The sequence below is a fragment of the Salmo salar genome, chromosome ssa01 (genome assembly GCF_905237065.1).
Source record: "Salmo salar chromosome ssa01, Ssal_v3.1, whole genome shotgun sequence".
NCBI lineage: Eukaryota > Metazoa > Chordata > Actinopteri > Salmoniformes > Salmonidae > Salmo > Salmo salar.
Window position 1 is genome coordinate 22,015,787 of NC_059442.1, and position 24,329 is coordinate 22,040,115.

Below are 24,329 nucleotides of genomic sequence, written 5' to 3' on the forward strand. Positions count from 1 at the left end.
TTATTTCCACAGGGCTGTGGGGTGAAACAGGGATGCAGCTTGACATACAGTGCATTTGGAAAGTATTCAGACCCCTTCACTTTTTCCACATTTTGTTACATTACAGCTTTATTCTAAAATGTATAAAATTGTTTTTTTTCCCCCCCTCATCAAATCTACACAGAATAACCCATAATGACAAATATATTTAAAAAAAGTAGAGTATTCAGACCCTTTACTCAGAACTTTGTTGTAGCACCTGGCAGTGATTACAGCCTCAGGACGCTACAAGCTTGGCACACCTGTATTTGGGGAGTTTCTCCCATTCTTCTCTCCAGATCCTCTCAAGTTCTGTCAGGTTGGATGGGGAGTGTCACTGCACAGCTATTTTCAGGTCTCTCCAGAGACGTTAGATCAGGTTCAAGTCTGGGCTCTGGCTGGGCTCCTCAGGGACAATGAGACTTGCCACGAAGCCACTCCTCCGTTGTCTTGGCTGTGTGCTTAGGGTCGTTGTCCTGTTAGATTTTTTAATAATAATAACAAAAAAATGTAACCTTTATTTAACTAGGCAAGTCAGTTAAGATCAAATTCTTATTTACAATGACGGTCTACTGGGGAACAGTGGGTTAACTGCCTTGTTCAGGGGCAGAAACACAGATTTTTACCTTGTCAGCTTGGAGTTTCGATCCAGCAACCTTTCGGTTATTGCCCAACACTAACCTAGGCTACCTGCCGAACCTTCACCCGAGTCTGAGGTCCTGAGCGCTCTGGAGCAGGTTTTCATCAAGGATCTCTACTTTGCTCCCTTCATCTTTCCCTCGATCCTGACTAGTCTCCCAGTCCCTGAAAAACATCCCCACAGCATGATGCAGCCACCACCATGCTTCACCGTAGGGATGGTGACCAGGTTTCCACCAGATGTGACGCTTGGCATTCAGTCCAAAGAGTTCAATCTTGGCTTCATCCGACCACTTGGCTTCATCCAAATCTTGTTTCTCATGGTCCTTTAGGTGCCTTTTGGCAAACTGAAAGTGGGCTGTCAAGTGCCTTTTACTGAGGAGTGGCTTCCGTCTGACCACCCTACCATAAAGGCCTGATTGGTAGAGTGCTGCAGAGATGGTTGTCCTTCTGGAAGTTTCTCCCATCTCCAAAGAGGAACTTTGGAGCTCTGTCAGAGTGACCATCGGGTTCTTGGTCACCTCCCTTCTCCCCAGATTGTGCAGCCCTAGGAAGAGTCTTGGTGGTTCCAAACTTCTTCCATTTAAGAATGATGGAGGCCACTGTGTTCTTGGGGACCTTCAATGTTGCAGAAATGTTTTGGTACCCTTCCCCAGATCTGTGCCTCGACACAATCCCGTCACGGAGCTCTACGGACAATTCCTTCAACCTCATGGCTTGGTTTTTGCTCTGACATGCACTATCAACTGTGGGACCTTATATAGACAGGTGTGTGCCTTTCCAAATCATGTCAAATCAATTGAATTTACCACAGGTGGACTCCAATCAAGTTGTAGAAACATCAAGGATGATCAATGGAAACAGGATTCACCTGAGCTCAATTTCGAGTCTTATAGCAAAGAGTCTGAATACTTATGTAAATAAGGATCAGTTTTATGAATTTGCAAACATTTTTAAAAACCTGATTTCACTTTGTCATTATGGGGTATTGTGTGTAGATTAATGAGGATTTAATTTAGAATAAGGCTGTAACGTAAAAAAAATGTGGAAAAGGTCAAGGGGTCTGAAAACTTTCCGAATGCACTGTATATTAACAAATAGTCTACAGCACCCCCTCTACTAGAATCAAATCATTTGTCACATGCGCCAAATACAACAGTTGTAGACCTTACTGTGAAATGCTTACTTACAAGCCCTTAACCAACAATGCAGTTCAAGAAATAGTTAAAATATTTACTAAATTAACTAAAGTAAAAAAAAAAAAAAAAACATCACAAGGTAACAAGACATGTACATAACAATAACGAGGCTATATGAAGGGGGTACCGGTACCGAGTCAATGTGTGGGGTTAATTAAGGTAATTTGTAAAGCGACTTTGCATGTAAATAGTCCAGGTGGCCATTTGATTAGTTTGGATGTTCAGGAGTCTTATGGCTTGGGGGTAGAAGCTGTTAAGGAGCCTTTTGGACCTAGACTTGGCTCTCCAGTACCACTTGCCGTGCGTTGGCAGAGAAAACAGTCTGACTTGGGTGACTGGAGTCTGACATTTTTTTAGGCCTTCCTCTGACACCGCATAGTGTATAGGTCATGGAATGTCAGGAAGCTTGGCCCCAGTGATGTACTGGGCCGTACGCACTACCCTCTTTAGCGCCTTCCAGTCAGATGCTGAGCAGTTGCCATACAAGGCGGTACGCTTGTAAGGACAACAACGTCAAGATATTGGAGTGGCCATCACAAAGCCCTGACCTCAATCCTATCAAAAATTAGTAGGCAGAACTGAAAAAGCGTGTGCGAGCAAGGAGGCCTACAAACCTGACTCAGTTACACCAGCTCTGTCAGGAGGAATGGGCCAAAATTCACCCAACTTATTCTGGGAAGCTTATGGAAGTCTACCCAAAACGTTTGCCCCAAGTTAAACAATTTAAAGGCAATGCTACCAAATACTAATTGAGTGTATGTAATAAAAGCTGAAAAGAAATAAAAGCTGAAATAAGTCATCCTCTATTATTTTGACATTTCACATCATTAAAATTAAGTGGTGATCTGAACTGACCTAAGACAGGGAATTTCTTCTAGGATTAAAATGTCAGGAATTGTGAAAAACTGAGTTTAAATGTATTTGGCTAAGGTGCATGTAAACTTCCGACTTCAACTGTAGGTGTTCCTTCTGTCCAGGTGGGAAAGGGCAGTGTGGAGTGCAATAGAGACTGCATCATCTGTGGATCTGTTGGGGCGGTATGCAAATTGGAGTGGGTATAGGGTTTCTGGGATAATGGTTGACGTGAGCCATGACCAGCCTTTCAAAGCACTTCATAGCTACCGACATGAGGGCTACGAGGTGGCAATCATTTAGGCAGGTTACCTTCGCTATCTTGGGCACAGGGACTATGGTGGTGGGTTTGAAACATGTAGGTATTACAGACTCGGCCATGGAGAGGTGAAAAATGGCAGTTAAGACACTTGCCTGTTGGTCCGCGCATGCTTTGAGTGCACGTCCTGGTAAACCGACTGGCCCCACAGCTTTGTAAATATTGACCTGTTTAAAGGTCTTGCTCACATCAACTACGGGGAGCGTAATCACAGTCGTCCGGAACAGCTGGTGCTCTCATGCAAGCTTCAGTTTTTCCTGCCTCAAAGCGAGCATAAAAATGTATTTAGCTCGTCTGGTAGGCTCGCGTTACTAGGCAGCTCGTGGCTGCGTTTCCCTCTGTAGTCCGTTATGGTTTTCAAGCCCTGCCACATCCGACGAGCTTAAGAGCCGGTGTAGTAGGATTCAATCTTAGTCCTGTTTTGACGCTTTGCCTGTTTTGATGGTTCGTCTGAGGGCATAGCGGGATTTCATATTGCCAAATGGAGGGTGAGGGAGAGCTTTGTATACATCTCTGTGTGTGGAGTAAAGGTGGTCTAGAGTTTTTTTTCCTATGGTTGCACGTGACATGCTGGTAAAAATGAGGTCAAACAGATGTAAGTTTGCCTGACCACTAGGAGCGCCGCTTCTGGATGAGCATTTTCTTGTTTGCTTATGGTCTTATACAGCTTATTGAGTGTGGTCTTAGTGCCAGCATGGGTTTGTGGTGGTAAATAGACAGCAACGAAAAATATAGATGTGAACTCTTGGTAGATGGTGTGGTCTACAGCTTATCATGAGGTATTCTACCTCAGGCGAGCAATACCTCAAGACTTCTTTAACATTAGACATTGTGCACCAGCAGTTACTGAGAAATAGACAACCCCACCTCTCGTCTTACCAGACGTAGCTGCGCTGTCCTGCCCAAAAAACAGAAGCCAGCTCTATATAATCCGTGTAGGGCTGTGGCGGTCACAAAATTGTGTGTGCCGGTGATTGTCAAGCAAATGTCACTCGCACAGTAATTGATGTTATTTAAACATACACATTTAGCATCTCCTGGCTTCCACACATAGCCTACAATCTACTGATGCAGACCCTTGGAACATCTACATTTTAAAAAGTCTAATAAATCCATTTAATAGAGCCTACACCTTCATAATAAATCCATTATTTATTTTAGACAGGCCTAAAGAAACATGATATGAAGAAAATGGCGTCTATTTCAGAGGAACAGAATACTCAGTTGTCCTTATGTTAGGTCCTGATCTGGCTATGCCAAATGGCTGTAGGCTACACTAGTTAATTTAGCAGACAAGATTTGCTCAGAATTCCATGGCATTATTTTCTGGTATGAAGAACACAATTGAACAAAGCTGAATAAAATAGAAAGGATATTTTCTCCAAACGATTTTAGAGAGTGCGCACATGCAGCTATTCTGTGTTGAGCGGTTTACAGAGAAATAGGTACTCCTATACGCTTAAATTATAGTTATTAATATAACTTTAGTTGTTCTACAAATGTTTCACAACATTGAAGGTTGCACCCTGCAGACCTGAAATTTGCTCAGTGCCTAAATACATTTTAGGGAACATTGTTCACGTGGTATCATAGTGTTAGCTTTCTGTTGTGTTTGAGAAGTAGCCCTTTGGATGAGCTCTGCCACCGCAGCTTGACTTCCTTGTTTTTCTCTCCATTCTGGGCCCGTCTGCTCCTCCCCCATCTTCTCTGAGCAGAACAGGCAGGCCCATTGCCCTAGCGACTCCCAGAATCCACAAAGACAGTGTGTGCACAGCACTGTTATTATTTTAGACAAGCATGCATCAAAACTTTGTTCATTTGCACACACTGTGCAAATATAACTTTATTATTTGGATTGGCTGTCTTTGCAATTTGTTTATTTTAATTTGCGCTCGTTAGCATATTTAGCTGGCAGCCTTCATGGAAATGTTAGTATTCTGGTATTGGACACCCAATGGCCTTTTGAATTTTTTGGCGCCCCCTTGTGTACTCAACAAATTGGATGCAGTCTATCACAGTGCCATCCGTTTTGTCACCAAAGCCCCATACACTACCCACCACTGTGACCTGTACGCTCTCGTTGGTTGGCCCTCGCTTCATACTCATTGCCAAACCCACTGGCTACATGTTATCTACAAGTCTCTGCTTGGTAAAGCCCCGCCTTATCTCAGCTCACTGGTCACCATAGCAGCACCGACTCGTAGCACGCGCTCCAGCAGGTATATCTCACTGGTCACCCCCAAAGCCAATTCTTCCTTTGGTTGCCTTTCCTTCCAGTTCTCTGCTGCCAATGACTGGAACGCACTGCAAAAATCACTGAAGCTAGAGACTCATATCTCCCTCACTAGCTTTAAGCACCAGCTGTCAGAGCAGCTCACAGATCACTGCACCTGTACATAGCCCATCTGTAAACAGCCCATCTATCTACCTCATCCCCTTACTGTATTTATTTATCTTGCTCCTTTGCACCCCAGTATCTCTACTTGCACATTCATCTTCTGCACATCTACCATTCCAGTGTTTAATTGCTATATTGTAATTACTTCGCCACCATGGCCTATTTATTGCCTTAACTCCCTTATCTTACCTCATTTGCACTCACTATATAGACTTTTTGTTTTCTTTTGTTCTACTGTATTATTGGCTGTATGTTTTGTTATTCCATGTGTAACTCTGTGTTATTCTATGTATGTGTCTAACTGCTATGCTTTATCTTGGCCAGGTCACAGTTGCAAATGAGAACTTGTTCTCAACTAGCCTACCTGGTTAAATAAAGGTGAAATAAAAAATACTTAGCCAGTAATAACGTAAATCCCAGTGTGAGAGAAGGACGGTATGAGGATATGAAAATCTGGATACCACCCATACTTACTGCCTGCCAACTGAAAATCTTTGCCAGCGTTTGTGCTTGTTTAGGCTACCTGCTCCTCCCCCTCCGAAGCATAGGCTACTGTAGCGTGATTCAGAAATTAGGGAGCGATTTTTTAATTATAGAAGAATGGATTAACTTTTTCAATGCTAGTTAAGGTACTATAGCTGTTTCACATTGGATTTATTAACTACAAAAAAGTAAGACGTGTTTTTAATTCAGGTACCGCTCTGCACACACAAGCTTGTTAGCTAGCTAGCTCTGGTCCAACGTTAAGCCAACTCTCAGAAGTTCAAAGACGTCCTCCATCGAAGCCGCCACTCAGTAGGTATATTTCTGTGGGCCTAAATCAGTTAATGCATGTCATAAGATGCCCAGGGCTTCAGGCCAAGCCTCCTCCACCACCCTCTCTCACTTTCTCCCCACCCATAAAATTTCAGTCTCATCCCACGCCCTAAACTTGTCTGTCCATCGCGCATGTAAACAACTATAGCTTGCCTGCTCCTAAGCGGCTCTTTCCGCTCTGATTGGTGAAGTAATTTAATGTCAAGCTAGCTGTTAAAAAATAAATAGATTTCAGAGATTTAAAAAGGAATCGAAAAGATAAACCGGTACTTTTTTTGGTTCGAAAAGGTTCATAACTTTATTCTGCAGTTTGAAACAGTGGAATGGCGGGAAAGAATGGTTCTGTTCAGAACGAAACGATAGAAAAATAACTTTGGTTGCACCCCTGGTGTAAACTCTAGTAAACTCTGGCTCTCTGTTGACACTAATCACATGGTTCATTCATTGGTAAATTACCCAGAGGTACCAGTCCTCCAAGGTCATTGGAGGGGTAAATTCTACCATGTGTTCAATTATTTAACTGTTTAAGGTGTGAATTGGATAATCTGAGGTTGTGGTCAATTAGTTTACTGTTGGTTGATTACTGTCAATTGTTGTTCTGCAGTTACTCAGAAGATGGGTGGCTGGCATGTGTTTCTTACCTTTCTGGCCTTGTGCCAAGAGCTTGGCATAGGGGTCTGCAACTCCAAGACAGGTGTCCACTGGCATGGAGAGGGGGCGTGGCTTACCTAAGCAGGAAGAACAGAATTGTTTTGGTTATTTTCACTGGTTTTGAATATTGGCTCGAATTCTACAATGAATGGGCCTTGTGAGTGTGTGTGTGGTGATTGTGGGGGATGACACTAACCACGAGACGAGGTGTTGCGTTGCCTCATCGAGGGCTGAATGACATTGGCCTCGATAGGGTAGACCACACCCAGCTTGTCGTAGTCTGCGATGGTGAAGCGTCTTTGACTCTCCAGGTCCAGGAAGGAATTGGGCGACTCTGAACCCTTTGGTCTGATCTTACTGATACTGGAGTAAGAGCTGATCTTAATCTCTCTGTGGATCTCTCTGTGGAAAGAAAATAATCAGCATTAACATCCCATTTCAAATAGGTGAGAGCTCAAGGAAAGAGATCAAATGAGTACAATTAGTTTTATGCTGTTGCTCAGTCCCTAACTACAGTTGCTCTGGATATGAGAGTCTGATAAACGGCTAAAACTTAAAGTCAAGATTTATACAACAAAACCAACAACCTGTTGAATATGATTCACCATCTGAACATACAGCAACAGCCTGGTCACTGCCATACACAGACGGAGGGAGAGAGACGGCGAGAGAAGCGAGACAGGTGGAGGCACACGAAACAGAGGCTGTTGCATAACGTGTCTAGCAGAACAGGATGAATGTGCTCTGTTGTAGGGGTTTATGGGTGAAAGGCCAGAGATCGGGGGCTGAAACCCTCCTTTTCCAGACCTCAGAGGCAGGGAAACGGAGCAGGAGAATGGAGCGCCGGCTGTCTATGGGTGCGCGCTCCCTCAATGCAGGGTTACAGGGACCCACACATACATCTACCTCACTCTGTGGTGTAGGTTTAGGCCAGGAGTTTTTACAGAACCCAATGTACTCTAGGCTTATGCCTAGGCCTGGTTAAATGCCTAGGAAAACCCCTGGTCCTAGTGTATGGCAGTGATTGGAGAAGGGGGTGCAGGACTTACAGGGGTACACAGCGTGGGGTGTAGGGTACCGAGGGGGGAGGGGGGATGTACAGGTCCAGGATAGCGGGTTTCTCCTTCTTGGTGGAGCCGTCTGTGGAACAACCTGGAGACTGGTGTTTGTTCAGGGAAGGGGTGCTCTGAAAAAAAGAAATAATTCAGTCAGAAAATGCTCCCCTCATAGAACCTATAACTGTTGGTGGGCAAACGGCCAGCAGCATAGCTCCAGCAAATGGATAGATGTCTCAAAAGGCATCTACGTTTTTGGAAATCTACTAACTTGTTGGCAAGCAACAGCGTTTCTCCCATATGTCACATCCTATTGTCTACTCCAGCTAATTGCTTTTGTCTTTTTAAACTTCCAACATTCATCACCAAAATGTATGTTTTATTATCTCAATTGTCTGCTACTGTATTTACATTCCCTGGCCAAGGCAATTTAAACACTACTTGTTAGAAAAGAGGTGGCTCATGATATGGCCGGTCCTACATTATAGCTGCAGGCCTGTCTCTTTACAATCTACAGTGCATTCGGAAAGTATTCAGACCCCTTCACTTTTTCCACATATTGTTACATTACTGTCTTATTCTAAAATTGATTAAATATTTTTACAAATCCTCAATCTACACACAATACCCTATAATTACAAAGAGAAAAAACGTTAAACAGAAATATCATATTTACATTAGTATTCAGACCCTTTGCTATGAGACTCAAATTTTGCTCAGCCCCATCCTGTTACCATTGATCATCCTTGAGATGTTTCTACAACTTGATTGGAGTCCACCTGCGGTAAATTCAATTGATTGGACATGATTTGGAAAGGCACACACCTGCCTATATAAAAGGTCCCACAGTTGACAGTGCATGTCAGAGCAAAAACCAAGACATGAGGTCGAAGGAATTGTCCGTAGAGCTCAGAGACAGGATTGTGTCGAGGCACAGATCTGGGGAAGGGTTCCAAAACATGTCTGCAGCATTGAAGGTCCCCAAGAACACAGTGGACTCCATCATTATTAAATGGAAGAAGTTTGGAACCACCAAGACTCTTCCTAGGGCTGGGCGCCATGCCAAACTGCACAATCGGGGGAGAAGGGCCTTGGTCAGGGAGGTGACCAAGAACCCGATGGTCACTGACAGAGCTCCAGAGTACCTCTGTGGAAATGGGAGAACCTTCCAGAAGGACAACCATCTCTGCAGCACTCCACCAATGAGGCCTTTATGGTAGAGTGGCCAGACGGAAGCCACTCCTCAGTAAAAGGCACATAACAGACCGCTTGGCGTTCGCCAAAAGGCACCCAAAGGACTCGCAGACCATGAGAAACAAGATTCTCTAGTCTAATAAAACCAAGATTGAACTCTTTGGCCTGAATGCCAAGCGTCACATCTGGAGGAAACCTGGCACCATTCCTACGGTGAAGCATGGTGGTGGCAGCATCATTCTGTGGGGATGTTTTTCAGTGGCAGGGAGGCTAGTCAGGATCGAGGGAAAGATGAACGAAGCAAAGTTCAGAGAGATCCTTGATGCAAACCTGCTCCAGAGTGCTCAAGACTTCAGACTGGGACGAAGGTTCACCTTCCAACAGGACAATGACCCTAAGCACACAGCCAAGACAACGCAGGAGTGGCTTTGGGACAAGTCTCTGAATGTCTTTGTGTGGCCCAGCCAGAGCCCAGACTTGAACCCGATCAAACATATCTGGAGAGACCTGAAAATCGCTGTGCAGCGACGCTCCCCATCCAACCTGACAGACGATCTGCAGAGAAGAATGGGAGAAACTCTCCAAATACAGGTGTGCCAAGCTTGTAGCGTCATACCCAAGAAGACTCGAGGCTGTAATTGCTGCCAAAGGTGCTTCAACAAAGTACTGAGTAAAGGGTCTGAAAACTGTTTTTGCTTTGTCATTATGGGGTATTGTGTGTAGATTGATTTGTTTTTTTCTCCTCATCAATCCATTTTAGAATAAGGCTGTAACATAGCAATGTGGAAAAAGTGAAGGGGTCAATAATTATATTTGGGGAATGGAAGGATTTTCATGGGAATCCAAAATAGCTGCTGCGGCATACATTTAAGGAACTATACCATTCTACCACAGCTATGGCGGCATCTTAAAGCCACACTACTTGGTAAATTGACCATGTTCAGAATCACTCTCCATCAAGCAGGTCATAGTAAGTCTACCCTCTCCTCCTCCCCCTATAAACAGCATACCTGTAGAATCCAGTGTCACTCCTGAATCACTGTGTGTTCCATCATTGTTTAACACACTGACACTTCTCTCATCATAAAACCCAAGATGTGGCGCTTTGATTCCTGACACCTTGTTCAAACACGACGGTGAACAAGTCCCGAATTATCCAGTATCTTTGTGATGAGAGGTTCTTTGTTAAGTGAAACAAGCTCTGCTTTGATATCATGTGATCTTCCCAGGGCAGAAGAAGCCTCTAGAGGCATGACAAGGCAGTGCCAGGACCAGTGCACAGGTTAGGTTACAACGGCATATTGTTCCCTATGGAGACCCAGTCACTGCAGTCAGGGCTCAGGTGCCTGACTGTGGCTAAGAGATCAGCCAGGTCATAATTGTCCACATATGAGAGAGTGGTGAATTGGATTACCATTACATAACTTTATTAGCACAGGATTTGTCTGGACCTTCTAAGACTTGATTCTCCTTGTCTCCACTAACACAAATCTTAGGGGTTTTGACCTTCTCAAAAGAGGGTGTGCCCTTTGTGAGCTGAACCATTGAGCGGCCCACTGAGAGACTTGTCTTCCATGGAAGCTAGCCGACTAGCCAACCTAACCCACATAAATACAGCATGGATCACTAGTGATTCCCACCCTACATTACTGCCAGATGTTGATCTGGTTCCACAAACAACACATATACAAACCACTCTCAAAGCAGACATTTGTTCCTCTCTCTTCTATTCACCACTGAAAGAGATGTTAGCTCCTGTCTCTGCAGACTGACTCAGACTGCTGGCTGCCGCCACTGATGACCCAGTAAGAGTGACATCATCATCACTGTGCGAGTACAGTAGTTGTTGTCCTCAGCCCTGCAGCCCTCTCTCTGGGTGGTTCCTACACTTGTCTAGACTTGTTACACTCAAACACATCTCCCTACTCGCTCATAAGGCACATTTAACAAAATGTAATATGAACAATAACAATCACACTGCCTTAGTACATCAAAGTAAAAGATGAAGGTTCACCTGAGCCATGGGCGGCTTCCAACGCATGTTCTTGAGGGGGGCCGGTGTGAACCCGCAGGTGCCTGTAGGTCTCTTCTTCAGTAGTAGGACTACACCTTTAGGGTCCTCTCTCAGCTTCCCCACCAGGTTCTTCAGCTGCCAGCCCACCTGACAACACACAGAGTATCAGCAATATATCCTTCTGTAGCTGTGTAGGGAACTGCAAGGGCCAGATTCTAACTTGAGAAATAAATGTGTGGTTTTAAGTGAACGTGTGAGCCGTGGACAGTCTCAACCCTTCTAGAGCACTATAGTCAATTGGAGGAGTGGTGTGTGTGACAGGTGTCGGATATAACAGGTGCTGGGTGCTCACCACTGTCTGCTGGTTGACCTGGATCACCTCGTCACCTCCATGGATCTTCCTAGTCATGTCCGCCGGGGACTGACAACACAAAGGAGAACATTTGTCTAGAAACAGACATCACCTACATGTAATATTAGCTCCTGGATAATTACACATTTATCTGTGTTTGTTTTGTCGTCAGAAGTGCCACGTATGGGCTTGTTACGAAACAGACCCACTTCATAAGCCCCTGAGGAATTATACCTTCAATATAATTCTGACTACACAACACAAACACCCTTCTTAATGAATGGGTTGTCACATTATACATGACAGTTTGCATGAGAACGTCAAAGCAATGAATGAGTCATGCTATATGATGAATTAGGGTTTGATAAACAATGGAATTAGGCTAATAATTAGGCTGTATTAGCTAGCGCTGCCACATTACTCAAGTGTTCCTCTGTAGAAGGATGTTTTACTGTTGAAGTTTGTGATTCTAAAACAGCTATATTATTCAACCCATACACAACTCCATCCCTCTTCACTGCTTGATAAACACATTTACACTGGTATCCTTGCTCTGGGGTAAACGCTCTGCCCTCGACCACCCTTCGCATGGGAGGAGGGCAGGGTGGGTTGGAAAGAAGATGGACTGTTTGAAGCCCACCCTAAACTGTCCCCAGTGGTGGAAAAAGTACCCAATTGTTATACTTGAGTAAAAGTAAAGATAATAAAATAAATGACTCAAGTAAAAGTCACTAAGTAAAACCATACTTGAGTAAAAGTAAAAGTTTTTGGTTTTAAATATACTTAAGTATCAAAAGTAAAAGTATTTTCAAATTCCTTATATTAAGCAAACCAGATGCCACTTTTTTTTTTTTTAACTGATAGCCAGGGGTACACTAACACTCAGACATAATTTACAAACAAAGCATGTGTGTTTAGTGAGTCCTCCAGATCAGAGGCAGTAAGGACGACCAGGAATGTTCTCTTGATAAGTGCGTGAATTAAACTATTATCCTGTCCTGCTAAGCATTCAAAATGTAACAAGTCCTTTCGTGTCAGGGAAAATGTATGGAGTAAAAAGTGCATCATTTTCTTTAGGAATGTAATTCAAGTCAAATTAAAAAGTTGTCAAAAATATAAATAATAAAATACAGATACGCCCAAAAACTACTTAAGTAGTACTTTAAATGATGTTTACTTAAGTACTTTATACCACTGACCGTCTCCCCATCAGAACTTGGCAACTAGTGTTTACGCATAATATTAAGAGTTGCTATACCAACTGGATTTATATTGAAACATGGCGCATTGACTAGGATATACTCAAGTATTCCTCCTTGGCCACTATACTTACATGCTCTGTGGTGCCCGTGATGACATGAAGGCCATCATAGGTGGATTTGATGTACATACCCTGTACAAATATGAACATGAGGAACATTAATTATAATTTGAGAGACGGTTGAGACAGTTTGAACTTGTCTGGTGCTCAACTTTCTTACACACCGAAGCTAGTAATAGTCCAGACACACCGAAGCTAGTAATAGTCCAGACACACCGAAGCTAGTAATAGTCCAGACACACCGGAGCTAGTAATAGTCCAGACACACCGGAGCTAGTAATAGTCCAGACACACCGGAGCTAGTAATAGTCCAGACACACCGGAGCTAGTAATAGTCCAGACACACCGGAGCTAGTAATAGTCCAGACACACCGGAGCTAGTAATAGTCCAGACACACCGGAGCTAGTAATAGTCCAGACACACCGGAGCTAGTAATAGTCCAGACACACCGGAGCTAGTAATAGTCCAGACACACCGAAGCTAGTAATAGTCCAGACACACCGAAGCTAGTAATAGTCCAGACACACCGAAGCTAGTAATAGTCCAGACACACCGAAGCTAGTAATAGTCCAGACACACCGGAGCTAGTAATAGTCCAGACACACCGGAGCTAGTAATAGTCCAGACACACCGGAGCTAGTAATAGTCCAGACACACCGGAGCTAGTAATAGTCCAGACACACCGGAGCTAGTAATAGTCCAGACACACCGGAGCTAGTAATAGTCCAGACACACCGGAGCTAGTAATAGTCCAGACACACCGGAGCTAGTAATAGTCCAGACACACCGGAGCTAGTAATAGTCCAGACACACCGGAGCTAGTAATAGTCCAGACACACCGAAGCTAGTAATAGTCCAGACACACCGAAGCTAGTAATAGTCCAGACACACCGAAGCTAGTAATAGTCCAGACACACCGAAGCTAGTAATAGTCCAGACACACCGAAGCTAGTAATAGTCCAGACACACCGAAGCTAGTAATAGTCCAGACACACCGAAGCTAGTAATAGTCCAGACACACCGAAGCTAGTAATAGTCCAGACACACCGGAGCTAGTAATAGTCCAGACACACCGGAGCTAGTAATAGTCCAGACACACCGGAGCTAGTAATAGTCCAGACACACCGGAGCTAGTAATAGTCCAGACACACCGGAGCTAGTAATAGGCCAGACACACCGGAGCTAGTAATAGGCCAGACACACCGAAGCTAGTAATAGTCCAGACACACCGAAGCTAGTAATAGTCCAGACACACCGAAGCTAGTAATAGTCCAGACACACCGAAGCTAGTAATAGTCCAGACACACCGAAGCTAGTAATAGTCCAGACACACCGAAGCTAGTAATAGTCCAGACACACCGGAGCTAGTAATAGTCCAGACACACCGGAGCTAGTAATAGTCCAGACACACCGAAGCTAGTAATAGTCCAGACACACCGAAGCTAGTAATAGTCCAGACACACCGAAGCTAGTAATAGTCCAGACACACCGAAGCTAGTAATAGTCCAGACACACCGAAGCTAGTAATAGTCCAGACACACCGAAGCTAGTAATAGTCCAGACACACCGAAGCTAGTAATAGTCCAGACACACCGAAGCTAGTAATAGTCCAGACACACTGAGCTAGTAATAGTCCAGACACACTGAGCTAGTAATAGTCCAGACACACCGGAGCTAGTAATAGTCCAGACACACCGGAGCTAGTAATAGGCCAGACACACCGGAGCTAGTAATAGGCCAGACACACCGAAGCTAGTAATAGTCCAGACACACCGAAGCTAGTAATAGTCCAGACACACCGAAGCTAGTAATAGTCCAGACACACCGAAGCTAGTAATAGTCCAGACACACCGAAGCTAGTAATAGTCCAGACACACCGAAGCTAGTAATAGTCCAGACACACCGAAGCTAGTAATAGTCCAGACACACCGAAGCTAGTAATAGTCCAGACACACCGGAGCTAGTAATAGGCCAGACACACCGAAGCTAGTAATAGTCCAGACACACCGAAGCTAGTAATAGTCCAGACACACTGAGCTAGTAATAGTCCAGACACACCGGAGCTAGTAATAGTCCAGACACACTGAGCTAGTAATAGTCCAGACACACCGAAGCTAGTAATAGTCCAGACACACTGAGCTAGTAATAGTCCAGACACACCGAAGCTAGTAATAGTCCAGACACACTGAGCTAGTAATAGTCCAGACACACCGAAGCTAGTAATAGTCCAGACACACTGAGCTAGTAATAGTCCAGACACACTGAGCTAGTAGTCCAGACACACCGAAGCTAGTAATAGTCCAGACACACTGCGCTAGTAATAGTCCAGACACACTGCGCTAGTAATAGTCCAGACACACTGCGCTAGTAATAGTCCAGACACACTGCGCTAGTAATAGTCCAGACACACTGAGCTAGTAATAGTCCAGACACACTGAGCTAGTAATAGTCCAGACACACTGAGCTAGTAATAGTCCAGACACACTGAGCTAGTAATAGTCCAGACACACTGAGCTAGTAATAGTCCAGACACACTGAGCTAGTAATAGTCCAGACACACTGAGCTAGTAATAGTCCAGACACACTGAGCTAGTAATAGTCCAGACACACTGAGCTAGTAATAGTCCAGACACACTGAGCTAGTAGTCCAGACACACTGAGCTAGTAGTCCAGATGGTTTGGGGTTAAACAGAGCAGGCAGCCTTCCTCACCAGTCCCTCCCCAGGCTTGAGGTTGTTGAGCTGAACTTCATCCAAGCATGCTGATTGGCTCATCAGAGGGTCAGAGGTGGTTCTCACAGTCTGGTCACAGATGCTGTTCAGAACCTTGGCCTGGAACGAGAAAGATTGGAGGAAACCCTTTTAAGCAATGCAAGAAAACCAAAACAAACAAACCAAAGAATGAAAACAAAATCTAATGGAATCTCATGAATCCATCTCATCTCGTTGCTTGTTCTTGTGACTCGATGTGTTTCCTGATGGCTGTGATTACACGACCAACCCAGTAATGTCCTGTCACGTGACTGTGATTCTGTAGCTACCGCCTGTCACCTAAGAGGTGATGTTTCTGTGGCTGTCAGTGTTAGAGGGGTGGGCTGGCAGGTCAGCCAGGCAGTCAGGTGACAAGAACAGTCAGTCACCCTGGGGCAATTATCCCACTCCCCCAGGGAAGAGGGGGGAAACGAGGGGTGAGGGTCATTAACGTGCCATTAGCTGGTTGCACAGCTTCAGAAATAACACTGAGAACATGCAGGAGATCCACCTACCCTCCTCTTCTCCATTCTAGGTCACTATGGACAATCTCACCACTTTGTCATCATTAGTGGGGGCATTTTAGTGATGCTCTGAGAAAAAAATTGCTTCTTCTTCAAGCGAGTAAAAAGCATCATGCCTAAAACACGCATCACACATTTGTGCTTACATACAGATGCGGACAGGACACAGGTTAAACCAACTGGTGCACTGAACCAACCTTATTTTAGCTCTAATTGAATTTTGTGTTGACCACACAAGTCTATAGCTAGATCCCTTGACAGGAATTTGTAAACGAACAAGAATCAGTGAAATGCTACTCACACACACTTCAGAATATTCACCATAGATGGGGACCAGTCTGTAACTACAATAGTTTTTCTGGGGCACTTATTTGAACAAGTTGGACATGGAGAAGACTTCTAAACAGTGCAGAGATTGAGATCTAGCTATTGTGTGTGTGTCTGCAGCAGAGTTCACCGACAGTGTCTGAGAGGGAGGAAGTTCAGTGTGAGCTGTAGAGTCTGGAGTGTCAGGGACAGGAAACACTGATTGATGGCCGGGGTGTATTTTAGCCGCCTCTTTTACCAGAGGGCCCAAGCCCATAGTCCTGCCTGCACTATTAACTCTGAGAGGGAGACTGCACTGAAAGCATGCCATCTAATCTCCATATAAAACAGAGATCAACATCTACCCAAACGTTCAAACAGACTTTACCTGAGTGCTCCCATAGGAGGTGGGAACTCATTCAAAAGTTTACATAAGGAGGGGAGATATACTTACAACTTCCAGGATCTTTTCTTCCATCTCGTAAACAGTATAGTCCTGTGGCGGAGGAGACAGATGTTAGATAGGCGGCCTTCTCAATACTCCATCAACAAACAGGAAGAGGTTCTTTCCCCGCAAAGATAGTTTTTATTTACTAAGTATAGTGAGTCAGTAAATATGATATAATCAAAGATCCAGATATAGGACTGTGGGAGATGGAGAATGGCCTCAAATAAATAGCTTTCTGAGTCAAATTACATCTCCATATGAACTTGGGGACAATATAATTGCGTAACGTGGTGTGGGGTTACAGTAAACTATAGAGTAGTGTAAATGAAGGAACCTTGCATCTAGAAAACACAACTTGGAGAGGAGGCGGCAAAGTGTTACACTGTAGAAACCATATCATCTAACTTCAAGGTGACCAAAAACCCGTATCCAATCCCATATCATACCATTTTAGTTTTTTAATTGACTTCAGTAAACAAAACACTGTTTAGCACTGGGTTGTCATGCATGTCATCCTCTAACTTTTGATTAACAACTCAGTCATCATAATCTTTGATCGCCTGGTACTGTCCCATCTCAAAACCTCTCTTGGTCTGTGGACGACGCTGTCAACATGGGCTTACACTACATCCTCAAACACCTTGATAACCCAAAGGCATACGCAAGGATATTGTTTGTGGACTTCAGCTCTGCGTTGAATAACATCATCCCAGAACCGCTACAAGACAAACTCTCCCAGTTGAACGTGTCCAGCGGATCACTGACTTCCTGACCAAAAGGACGCAACACGTGAAGCTGAGAAAACACCTTTTCGGACTCTTTATCCCTCAGCACCGGAGGGCCACAAGGACATGTGTGCTCACCTCAACACCGATAACTGCACCTCCAACAATGCATCTGTCAAACTACTGAAGTTTGCATATGATACAACTGGTCGGTCTCAACACTTTCGGCGATGAGTCCATGTACCGTGGAAAGATGACCGGCTGGTGGCCTGGTGCAGTCACAATAACCTAGAACTCTACACAGACAAAACCACCATCTCCACAGTTAACTTCAGAAAACATCCCCCACCTTCTCCCCCTCGAGATTAATGGCTCAGCTGTTAGCACGGCTGAAAAATTATAATTCCTGGGAACCATCATCTCCCACAACCTCAAGTGGGAGGAGAACAGATCAGTCACCAAGAAGGCACACAAGCGGATGTACTACATTGCTGACCCCTCCCACCCCCTACTCTAAAAATGGACCTCTGTGGCAGGCGGTTCAGGTCACTCATGACCAGAATCTCCCGCCATCCGAAAGGTTTCTTCCCCCGGGCAGTGGACCTCACCAACTGACCATCTGGCCCACAGAGACCAAAGGACTATGCACTCTATGCTGCATACCACATCAAGCCATCGCTGAACTGTACACTAAATAACAACACTTGCACTCCATTTAAATATTCATACTGACACTGTAAATCCACTGTATATCTGCGCATTCTCTTATAGCTCTATACGCACTACTTAGATGTATATAATGTATGCAAACTTTGCTTAAACTCCTCTGTCTGTATTCTCTCTCTAAATGTTGTCTATCACTAGCAGCACCATAATCACCAAGTACAATTCTGAATGTGTAAATGTATAGGTGATTCTGATTGCTAGGTAGGCGAGTCTCTCCTGCAGTAACACTATTTTTATTTAACTAGGAAAATCAGTTAAGAACAAATTCTTATTTACAATGACGGCCTACACCGGCCAAACCCGAACGACACTGGGCCAATTGTGCGCCGCCCTATGGGACTCCCAATCACGGCCGGTTGTGACACAGCCTGGAATCGAACCAGGGTCTGTAGTGACACCTCTAGCACTGAGAAGCAGTGCCTTAAACCGCTGCGCCACTCGGGATCCCCAAAACAGTAGCTCCTGTGTGATTACCAGAGGGCAGGAGAAGGGAACATCCTACAGTAACTGCTATGTCATCCACAGACTGAAGCCCCTCAGCCCTGGCCCTCTACCAGAATCCCCCTTACCTTCCCAGACTGCAGCTGGGCCTGCCTGGGCTCACAGCTGAAATAACAGCCTCTTCAGATAGCTGGGGTGTCCCGGTGGTGAAAGGACCACTGCTAAGAGGGAGGCCACTGTTACTGAGCCACTGCTGTGGCTCCCCTGCCTGGCTATGGCACGGCCTCTATGCAGTGAATGTCCCAAAAGGCAGTTTGTCCCGCAACTCACAGTTGAAATGTCTCTGACTTGAGTTAGTAACTTATGAAGTCAGACTGGTCAGTGACTTATGTTGAGGTGTCAGGGACAAACACTGAGCGCCACAGTGACCGTGACCAATGTCAACTAACAAGAACTTGAGGAGCCAGGATTTGTCTCCTCGTAGTAAAGTTGTTGCAGACATCTATCAAATGTTATTGGTCACATACACGTGTTTACCAGATGTTGTGTTTCTAGCTCTGACAGTGCAGTAATATCTAACAAATAATATCCAACAGTTTCACAACATATAGCCAATACACACAAATCTAAGTAAAGGAATGGAATTAAGAATATAGAAATATATATATGGATGAGCAATGTCAGAGCGCAATAGACTAAGATACAGTAGAGAAGTATAAAATACATATGAGATGAGTAATGCAAGATAATTAAAACATTTAAAGTGGCCAGTGATTTCTAGTCTATGTATATAGGCAGCAGCCTCTGTGCTAGTGATGGCTATTCAACAGTCTGATGGCCTTGAGATAGAAGCTGTTTTTCAGTCTCTCAGTCCCAGCATTGATGCACCTGCACTGATCTTGCTTCTGGAAGATAGCAGAGTGAACAGGCAGTGGATCGGGTGGTTGTTGTCCTTGATGATCTTTTTGGCCTTCTTGTGACAACGGGTGCTGTAGGTGTCCTAGAGGGCAGGTAGTTTGCCCCCAATGATGCATTGAGCAGACCGCACCACCCTCCGGAGAGACTTGCGGTTGCGGGCGGTGCAGCTGCCGTACCAGGCGGTGATAGAGCCTGATAGGATGCTCTCAATTGTGCATCTGTAAAAGTTTGTGAGGGTTTTAGGAGCCAAGCCAAATTTCTTCAGCCTCCTGAGGTTGAAGAGGCGCTGTTGGCCTCCTTCACCACACTGTGCATAGAGGTTGCTACCTATATACATAGACTAGAAATCACTGGCCACTTTAATAAATGTTTAAGTATCTTGCATTACTCATCTATGTATTCTATACTACTCTCATATGTATTCTATACTACTCTTAGTCTATGCCGCTCTGACATTGCTCATCCATATATTTCTATATTCTTCATTCCATTACTTAGATTTGTGTATATGTTGTGAAATTGTTAGATATTACTGCACTGTCTGAGCATTGCTACACCCGCAATAACATCTGCTAAACACGTGTATGTGACCAATAACATTTGATAGATGTCCATTTCAGTTTGTCAGTGATGTGTACGCCGTGGAACTTGAAGCTTTCCACCTTCACTGCGGTCCCGTCGATGTGGATAGGTAGGTGCTCCCTCTGCTGTTTCCTGAAGTCCACGATCATCTCCTTTGTTTTGTTGACGTTGAGTGAGAGGCTGTTTTCCTGGCACCACACTCACAGAGCCCTCTCCTTTTCCCTGTAGGCTGTCTCGCCATTGTTGGTAATCAAGCCTACCACTGTTATGTCGTCTGCAAACTTGATGATTGAGTTGGAGGCATGCTTGGCCACACAGTCATGGGTGAACAGGAGGGGGCTGAGCACACACCCTTGTGGGGCCCCAGTGTTCAGGATCAGCAAAGTGGTGGTGTTGTTTCCTACCTTCACCACCTGGTGGCGGCCTGTCAGGAAGTCCAGGATCAAGATGCACAGGGCGGGGTTCAGACCCAGGGCCTTGAGCTTAAAAGATGAGCTTGGAGGGTACTATGGTGTTGAATACTGAGCTATAGTTAATGAACAGCATTCTTACATAGGTATTCCTCTTGTCCAAATAGGATAGGGCAGTGTGATGGCAATTGCATCGTCTGTGGATCTATTGGGGCGGTAAGCAAAATGCAGTGGGTCTAGGGTGACAGGTAAGGTAGAGGTGATATGATCCTTGACTAGTCTCTCAAAGCACTTCATGATGACAGAAGTGAGTGCTACGGGGTGATAGTCATTTAGTTCAGTTACCTTTGCTTTCTTGGGTACAGGAACAATGGTGGCCATCTTGAAGCACATGGGGACAGCAGACTGTGATAGGGTGAATGGACAAGGTTTGCTAGCTTATTTGTGAAAACCACAGAGGCAAACTACAGCACTGATTTGTCCTTTAGGGCCAAGGTTTTTTTTTCAGGTTTTCCAGCAGTCTCTCTCTATGGAATCTTATGATCCGCACTGAGCTGAATGTTTTCTTTTGGGATACCGATGCACATAAAGCTATATTTTTTAAAACTAGTGAAACCATCAGAACAAACATGGAGGAAAACTAATAAGCATAAAATACAGTTTCAGTTTTGGTACCAAAACAATGTTTCCCCTCAATTACTTTCCAACACAACCAAGGACGTGTGGTGGTTTTGGAAGGAATTTGGCAAGACCATCAGAAACTGGGATATTCTTGCCATAAATAGGTCTATATTTGGATGAATACATCAAGCTGAAATGCATTTTTCATGCCAAAATTAGAGATGCTAAAAAGACAGATTTAGTAGGTTTGAGGTCAAAAGCAGTATCATAATAAACTACTTTCTTACATGCAGACTGTTTAATATCAAAAGTTAGCAAATGATCACAATGTGAATATAATGCTCGCTGGCATAATCTCTTTCAGATCTGTGTTTTTTGACAATCCCTTGAAGCATCAGACTTTCAAAAACAGAACAGAAGCAGTATTCATACATAAGCCAGATGGAAACCAAGATCAGAGGGAGACTGAGGAAAGATTCCCTGGGTAAACCAGCCGACCCTCAGCCTCCTCATGACATGGTGGTCCTCCCACAGCAGACAGGGATCAGATGACTCCCCAGACGACCCTGCAGCCTTTGATCTGTAACCAGAGACAATTTGTCCAGCCGAGCAATGAAGTGGCAAAAAGAGAAGACTGCTGGCACACCAGTTCAACAAGGAGCCAGTTATACAGCTGACCAGACTGGACAAATGAACAGGATCTTACAGAACAAGAAATCAAAACACCATGTGAGGACTCAGACCTGCCCTCCAGACTTCCCTTCCTCCTACAATGTCTCCCCACCTCTTTACTTAGTGTTACCCACACCTTTTTTGACCCTTTATGCAGGAAGACAGAGCAAGCTCTGACCTCACGGGTCAGATGAGGTGGCTGCAATGGCTGCATGTTCGCTGTTTTATCGCTGTGCTCGATTGTGTGTATACATTGAGTTCATTCAGGCAGAAGGACATAAATCATCCATCTTTAAAGCCCTGTTCTTGGCGGAGGTTCATTAACAGGCTGTGTAACCTCATGAAGCATGCCCACACCATAAAAATCACAGTTATACTCCCCCTCAGCACCTGCCTGGTCTTTCATCAGACAAACACCTCCCCAAAATCTGTTGGGAGAGTCCAGGAGTGTCTAAAGCCTGTTAGATACACAGGTCTGTGAGAGCATTGGAGGTATCTTCCTGCATGTGTCTATGACAGGATAAGGTGGCCCCTGGATGGACTGAAGACGTATCCACCTGGATCTCTCACAGCTGACTGCCATCAAGCCCAAGGTGTCTGCAACAGTACACCACAGTAAAGATGCAACAGGCATCCCTGGAGTACAAGGCTCACGCCACACAAAAACCCTTCACTTCAAACGCCTTTGTGGGAAATGTCCCCCCTCAGCTCCCCACTCCTCCTCCTCCACACCCAGGGTGAGACCCACCACAGTAAATCACCTGAGCTCTGAAATCCCAGACGTCGGTAAGGCAATCAGCCCACTGGGAACAGAATTTACTCTATGCAATAACCCTTCAAAAACAGTACCTGCAATCTCAATAGCCACTTTCACTATGGGTGTAAAATGTAAAGGCTGTTGGCAATTGTTGGGATACCCTGGGGAAAGAAATGGTCAAAAAGCAGATAGGCACTTTGCCTCTGTGCTTGGGTTTTTCACTGGCTTCGTTTGTTTTCCTTCAGAGCTGACTCTTACATAACCAGTTTGGACAACAAACTGGAAATATTCATTCTATAAATCTGATAAAAATAGAACACGACAACCCATGGTCAAATCAAACACACATTTGACATGGAATGATGTTTACCTCTCCTTTAAAAATCAGCAAACATCTAATATGTGTCAGTGAAGGAGACCAATGTACCACCTCCTCAACCCACTGTGCATTAACCCTCCACAGGACGTACACACAAAGTATGCTCTCCCGCTGTGAACATCTTGCAGCAGGCAAACAGGAACCACATGGCCGGGGGAATAATACAGCACATATAATGTTGGCAGATGCTTTTAAAAGAGCACCAGAGGTTTTCATTAAAGTGTAAACTCAGTGGCTGCAATTGCCGTTAAAACACCACCATGGTTGGGGTCTCCTCATTAGCTAACCTGAGGGGGGGGGGGACCAAAAACAAAACAGTAGAAGCAGGCTTGGGATGTTCATAACCCCCTGCCCCTCGACTTAATCCTACATGTGTCTGCCCTCAGGCCAGGCTGCCCTGAGTGGAAAGAGCTATGGTGTGATTTTTCCAGGGGCATGCTGCATGTGCACTGTTGAGAGGGAGCTGGAGCAAGAGAGAGGGGTGGAGACAAAGGGAGAGAGGGGTGGAGACAAAGGGAGAGAGGGGTGGAGACAAAGGGAGAGAGGGGTGGATAAAAAGGGAGAGAGGGGTGGATAAAAAGGGAGAGAGGGGTGGATAAAAAGGGAGAGAGGGGTGGATAAAAAGGGAGAGAGGGGTGGATACAAAGGGAGAGAGGGGTGGATACAAAGGGAGAGAGGGGTGGATACAAAGGGAGAGAGGGGTGGATACAAAGGGAGAGAGGGGTGGATAAAAAGGGAGAGAGGGGTGGATAAAAAGGGAGAGAGGGGTGGATAAAAAGGGAGAGAGGGGTGGATAAAAAGGGAGAGAGGGGTGGATACAAAGGGAGAGAGGGGTGGATACAAAGGGAGAGAGGGGTGGATACAAAGGGAGAGAGGGGTGGATACAAAGGGAGAGAGGGGTGGATACAAAGGGAGAGAGGGGAGGTAAAGCCAGCGAGAGAGCAACATGCCGACCTGTTGAACTGTGGTGGTGAGGTCCAGACACAGATGAATGATCTTATTCTTGGTGCTGGTGAAGTCACTGATCCCAGTCAGGGGCGTCCTGCAACAAGAGAGGAGAGAAAAGTTTGAGATGCCATTTTATCATGACATTCTAAGGTCCGGGTCATGTCCCTGACCGTACTGATATTCAGTAGCAGTCAGAGGAGCTGGATAAGGGAGTAAATATCACAGTGGGACAACAGTGCGACAGAGCCACCTCTAGGAGGCTGTCAATAAGGAAAACAATAGTACTGGTGAAC

At 44.9% G+C, this 24,329-nt stretch overlaps 1 protein-coding gene across 1 annotated transcript in view; it reads right to left on the reverse strand.

Moving 5' to 3' along the window:
* The window catches only part of icef1 (Interactor protein for cytohesin exchange factors 1), a 73,969-nt gene that overhangs the window by 24,505 nt on the left and 25,135 nt on the right, over positions 1-24,329 (reverse strand). The window contains exons 4-12 of the mRNA XM_014142891.2: positions 24,043-24,130; positions 16,864-16,905; positions 15,541-15,660; positions 12,841-12,900; positions 11,508-11,576; positions 11,156-11,302; positions 7,942-8,078; positions 7,089-7,294; positions 6,883-6,969 (exon numbers count right to left, since the gene is read on the reverse strand). Of these exons, the coding sequence (XP_013998366.1) occupies positions 6,883-6,969; positions 7,089-7,294; positions 7,942-8,078; positions 11,156-11,302; positions 11,508-11,576; positions 12,841-12,900; positions 15,541-15,660; positions 16,864-16,905; positions 24,043-24,130 (956 nt within the window). The remainder of the gene's footprint in view (positions 1-6,882; positions 6,970-7,088; positions 7,295-7,941; positions 8,079-11,155; positions 11,303-11,507; positions 11,577-12,840; positions 12,901-15,540; positions 15,661-16,863; positions 16,906-24,042; positions 24,131-24,329) is intronic.